Here is a 5,000-nt window from a genome sequence, read left to right as displayed (position 1 = left end):
CGTAGTCGCACTGCCAGCGTCCGGGAACGCAGCGATTATTCTTACAGCGGAACTGATACGGCTCACACGTCCTCTCGTCTACACACACAGGCACACACACACACACACACACGTTTTCATTTATACTGAACTTAAATTATGGAAATAAGCACATTTAGAAAAATAGAAATGAAGAGTTTATGAATGTAATTTGTTGTGTTTAACAGATTTATTTCTCCTTCTTCATAAAACCTTTCCTAATAATCTTGTTAGGAATGTTATCTTCTGTCCCGTACACCATCGTGTCTGATGGGAACGCCAGCGTGAGGGTGGGGGTGTTCCTCAAAGTCACAGATGCAGTTTTCATGGAGTGACCCATTTACAATATATAAAAATAGTTAAGTGTGTGTGTGTGTGTGTGTGTGTGTGTGTGTGTGTGTGTGTTTACACTCACCACACTCCTCTTTTGGTTCGTCTGATGCGTCTCCACAGTCATCCTCTCCGTCACACTTCCAGCGAGCGGGAATACACCGTCCCGAGTCCTTACAGCGGAACTCGTCCTCACCGCACGTCATCTGAGCTGCACACACACACACACACACAAGTGATGCATTGTGGGTAAAATCTAGCTGTAAATAGGTGTGTGTGTGTGTGTGTCTTACTGCAGTTGGCAGGTTCGTCTGATCCGTCCACACAGTCGTTGTCCCGGTCACACATCCACACTCGGGGAATGCAGCGTTTAGTGATGGTGCACTGGAACTGATTTGGAGCGCACGTAACCTCCGCTAATACACACACACACACACACACACTCAATGAATAACAATTTAATATGCATGGCTAACTATTTGCACCACATAAGTGTTGTAACTTCATGAATGTTCTACTCATCAGACTCACGGCAGTCTCTCTCGTCCTCTCCTTCTCCACAGTTATCCTGGCCGTTACAGCGGAAAATCCCGGGAATGCAGCGACTTGGATTCGTGCACTTAAACTGGCTGGGCAAACACACGTGGATGTCTGCAGAGAGGAAATAAAAAATAAAAAAGAGCCAAAAGTCCGAGTCGCTAATAAATTTTCTCCAAAAATATTTCTTAAAGTCATAAAAGCATGAGCCATAAATAAATCAGCAGTAACCCAATAAAACCGTGTTACTGTTTGATCATGGATGAAATAAAAACATTTATTATTTGCTCATGCACTCAGACTTTCAAGTCCGATCCAAACCAGTTTGGAAAAACAGAGGAGCGACTCGTACCGCAGTTGGCCTCGTCCGAGTTGTCCTGGCAGTCGTTGTCTCCGTCACAGATGTACGCTGGGTTTGTACAGATTCCTGTTCCACACTGGAACTGCCCCGGCCTGCACTTAAACGCCGCTAAAAAATACCACACACACACACACACACACACAAAATTAACACACTGATTTAAAAAAAAAAAAAGTCCTTCAGTAGCACCAGCTGAAAAGTGTGAGAAAGACATGGGACTGCTCTTCATCAGAGTTGCTAAAGATGCTAATAAGTAATAAAAGCTAGTAACAAATGAGTTAGCATAAAGCGCTAAGTCCTTATTAGCATCTTATCATTAGAGATGTCTTAAAATCAGTATTTTCTAAGCCTGAGATAAAGGTCTTACGGCAGTCTGCCGGCTCGTCTGACCGATCTCCACAGTCGTCTTCAGTGTCGCACTTCCACCAAAACGGGATGCACTTATCGTTCTTACACACAAACTACAAAGAAATATATTATTATTTAATAAGAGACGGAAAAATCAGAGTCAGAGCAAATAATCAGATATCAGCAATTAAAATAGCAAATCACAGGTTTATATTATCGCTCGTTCTAACACGTTACGGTTTCTATAGTAACGGCTCGTTCACGGCGACGTGTTTAGCGGATGTTAAAAAGGATAAACGGAATGAAACTCTCAGGGACGTGCAGTTATCGGAAAATAAATCAACCTCAGGGTGGAAAAGGAAGTCGGCTTCACTGTTCGGTACTTTACTGTATAAGAATAATAGGAATGACACACACAGTGTTTCGTAGTGATGTATTAAATCTTTGAATATGATCTCATCGTGCTGTAACTCAACAGTGGACATGCCGGTTAACTGACCTGACTAGCGGTGCAGTTAGAGAGACACTGCTGTCCATCAGCTGCCAGGTAGAAGTTAGTGGGACAGGCGCACTTGTGTCCTCCACCCGGAGAGAGCAGACACAGATTACTGCAGCCTCCGTTATCCTTCTGACACGGGTGACCCGTCACTACAGGAGAACACGAGCGAGTGCACAACTTAACATTCTATTAAAAGAGCTAAGAGATGATCAGATACACTATATTGCTATACACTATACACAATACCATACTGCATACTATACACACTATATTATACTATATGCACTACACTGTATAACTATACTGTGCTATATCATTATGTATACACTGTGTGTGTGTGTGTGTTTGTATACACACCCTCAGGTCGTCTGTGAGAAGTGTAGATGTTTGTGGAAGGCCCAGATATGGGTGTGAAGGTCAGGTGTTCACATACTTTTGCTCATATAGTGTATATCACTACACTACAGTGGATATAAAAAGTCTACACACCCCTGCTAAAATGGCAAGATTTTGTGATGGAAAAAATTTAATCGAAGATAATGACACAAAATTTACAACAGGACAAGACAAAATCTTACCAGGGAGGCTGCCAAGAGACCTACAGCAACATTAAAGGAACTGCAGGACATTCTGACGAGTACTGATTACTCTCTGCATGTGACAACAATCTCTCGTATTCTTCACATGTCTGGGCGACGGGGTGGGCGGCTAGACTGAAGCCCTTTCTCACAAAAGAACATTGAGGCTCAATTAAATCACCCCAAAACCATGTGGGAAGATGTGTTATGGTCTGATGAGACCAGTTCCAAAAGGTATAATAATGCCATAATTCCAAAAGGTATGTTTGGTGCAAAAAAAAGCACATCATCAAAAGAACACCGTCCCCACGGTGAAGCACGGTGGTGGCAGCATCATACATTAGGGCTGCTTTTCTTCAGCCAGAATTGGGGTTTTTATCAAGATGGAGGGAATCATGAATATCTACAAATACCAGTCGAGTGGTGTAATAACATCAAAAGGTGTTTCAACAAAGTATTAGTTTAGGGGTGTGTATACTTATGCAACCAGATTATTGTATGTTGTTTTTTTCCCCCCAATAAGTGTTTGATTGTGTTTTACTTCATTTTTATATGTTGTAATTTGACACTGAGGGGGAAAAAGATCTGACATGATTCATCTTAGTTTCATTTGTTTACTTTACAAAACCTGCCATTTTAACAGGGTGTGTAAACTTTTTATATCCACTGTATAACACTATATCGCTATACACTGTGCACTATACTATACTATATTTCTATAACTATTCTATATAACTATACTGTACCATATCTGTATAACATTACAGTATATTTACTATAAACTACACTACATCATTATAAACTATTCTATACATACACTGAAAATCTGACATCATAATTTACATAGTGTTATAATGATGTTATAGATGTTGAAAGGTAACAATCCTTTTCTTGTGTGTGTGTGTACGTGCATGCGCGCGTGCCTGTGTGTGTGTGTGTGCGCGTGTGTGTGTGAGTGTGTGTGTGCGCGTGCGTGCGTGTGTGTGCATACACACCCTCGGGCTGTCTGTGAGGATGGTAGATGTGGATGTCCATGGGTCGGTGCAGTGTGTTGATCAGGAGGGTTTTATTGGTGCCGAGGGTTTTATGAGCTCGATTGATGGATTTTGTTTCCCAGTCGGTCCAGTAAATAAACTCCTCAAACAGAGTCATGGCAAAGATATGAGGGATGTCTTGATTTAACACTGTAAAACACACACACACACACACACACACACACACACACACACACACAGACACACACACACACACACACACAAGCGTATGTACACAAGCATGCAAACAAACGCACACACACACGTATGTACACACACGCAACATACACAAGCACACGCAAAACTGTTAGCACTATTAATAACAAGAATACAATGACAATAAAAACTCAAACAATGACTACAGATTATACATTAATGTAATTTATTATAGCCCTGTGTGGGTGTGGTTCAGGGCGTACCTGTGTGTGGGTGTGGTTCAGGGCGTACCTGTGTGTGGGTGTGGTTTAAGGCATACCTGTGTGTGGGTGTGGTTCAGGGCGTACCTGCATGTGGGTGTGTTTCAGGGCGTACCTGTGTGTGGGTGTGGTTCAGGCGTACCTGTGTGTGGGTGTGGTTCAGGTGTACCTGCGTGTGGACGTGGTTCAGGGCGTACCTGTGTGTGGGTGTGGTTCAGGGCATACCTGTGTGTGGGTGTGGTTCAGGGCATACCTGTGTGTGGTTCAGGGCGTACCTGCATGTGGGTGTGGTTCAGGAGTACCTGTGTGTGGGTGTGGTTCAAGCGTACCTGCATGTGGGTGTGGTTCAGGGCGTACCTGTGTGTGGGTGTGGTTCAGGGCGTACCTGCATGTGGGTGTGGTTCAGGGTGTACCTGCATGTGGGTGTGGTTCAGGCGTGCCTGCGTGTGGGTGTGGTTCAGGCGTACCTGCGTGTGGGTGTGGTTCAGGGTGTACCTGCGTGTGGGTGTGGTTCAGGTGTGGTTCAGGTGTACCTGCGTGTGGGTGTGGTTCAGGTGTACCTGCGTGTGGGTGTGGTTCAGGGCGTACCTGTGTGTCGGTTGGTGCCGTCCAGGTCAGAGAATTCGATGTAATCCTCTCGGGCGTCGGCCCAGTAGATTCGGTCGTTAATGAAATCCAGTGTTAATCCATTTGGCCACGTGATTCTCTCCTGCACGATCACGCTGCGGTTCGTTCCGTCCATCCCGATACGGCCGATATGAGGGTTATCTCCCCAGTCCGACCAGTACAGGTACCTGAAGGTACAGATTATATTTCATAAGTGTGTTCAAAATATCCAGTATAACATCTTCTCATGAAATACATTCTTTACTGTCTTCC

At 44.0% G+C, this 5,000-nt stretch overlaps 1 protein-coding gene across 3 annotated transcripts in view; it reads right to left on the bottom strand.

Annotated features, from left to right (window-relative positions):
* The window catches only part of lrp1aa (low density lipoprotein receptor-related protein 1Aa), a 113,440-nt gene that overhangs the window by 15,528 nt on the left and 92,912 nt on the right, over positions 1 to 5,000 (bottom strand). For all 3 annotated transcript variants that reach the window (XM_053674059.1, XM_053674060.1, XM_053674061.1), the window contains 9 exons: positions 4,710 to 4,915; positions 3,667 to 3,855; positions 2,094 to 2,242; positions 1,614 to 1,707; positions 1,238 to 1,354; positions 880 to 999; positions 642 to 764; positions 434 to 559; positions 1 to 78 (listed from right to left, as the gene is read on the bottom strand). The exon at positions 1 to 78 is cut by the window's left edge and continues 39 nt beyond it. In XM_053674059.1, the coding sequence (XP_053530034.1) occupies positions 1 to 78; positions 434 to 559; positions 642 to 764; positions 880 to 999; positions 1,238 to 1,354; positions 1,614 to 1,707; positions 2,094 to 2,242; positions 3,667 to 3,855; positions 4,710 to 4,915 (1,202 nt within the window). The remainder of the gene's footprint in view (positions 79 to 433; positions 560 to 641; positions 765 to 879; positions 1,000 to 1,237; positions 1,355 to 1,613; positions 1,708 to 2,093; positions 2,243 to 3,666; positions 3,856 to 4,709; positions 4,916 to 5,000) is intronic.

Source organism: Ictalurus punctatus, chromosome 21 (genome assembly GCF_001660625.3).
Source record: "Ictalurus punctatus breed USDA103 chromosome 21, Coco_2.0, whole genome shotgun sequence".
Lineage (NCBI taxonomy): Eukaryota > Metazoa > Chordata > Actinopteri > Siluriformes > Ictaluridae > Ictalurus > Ictalurus punctatus.
The sequence above is the reverse complement of the archived record's forward strand: the minus strand, read 5'-3'. Positions and strand labels throughout refer to the sequence as shown.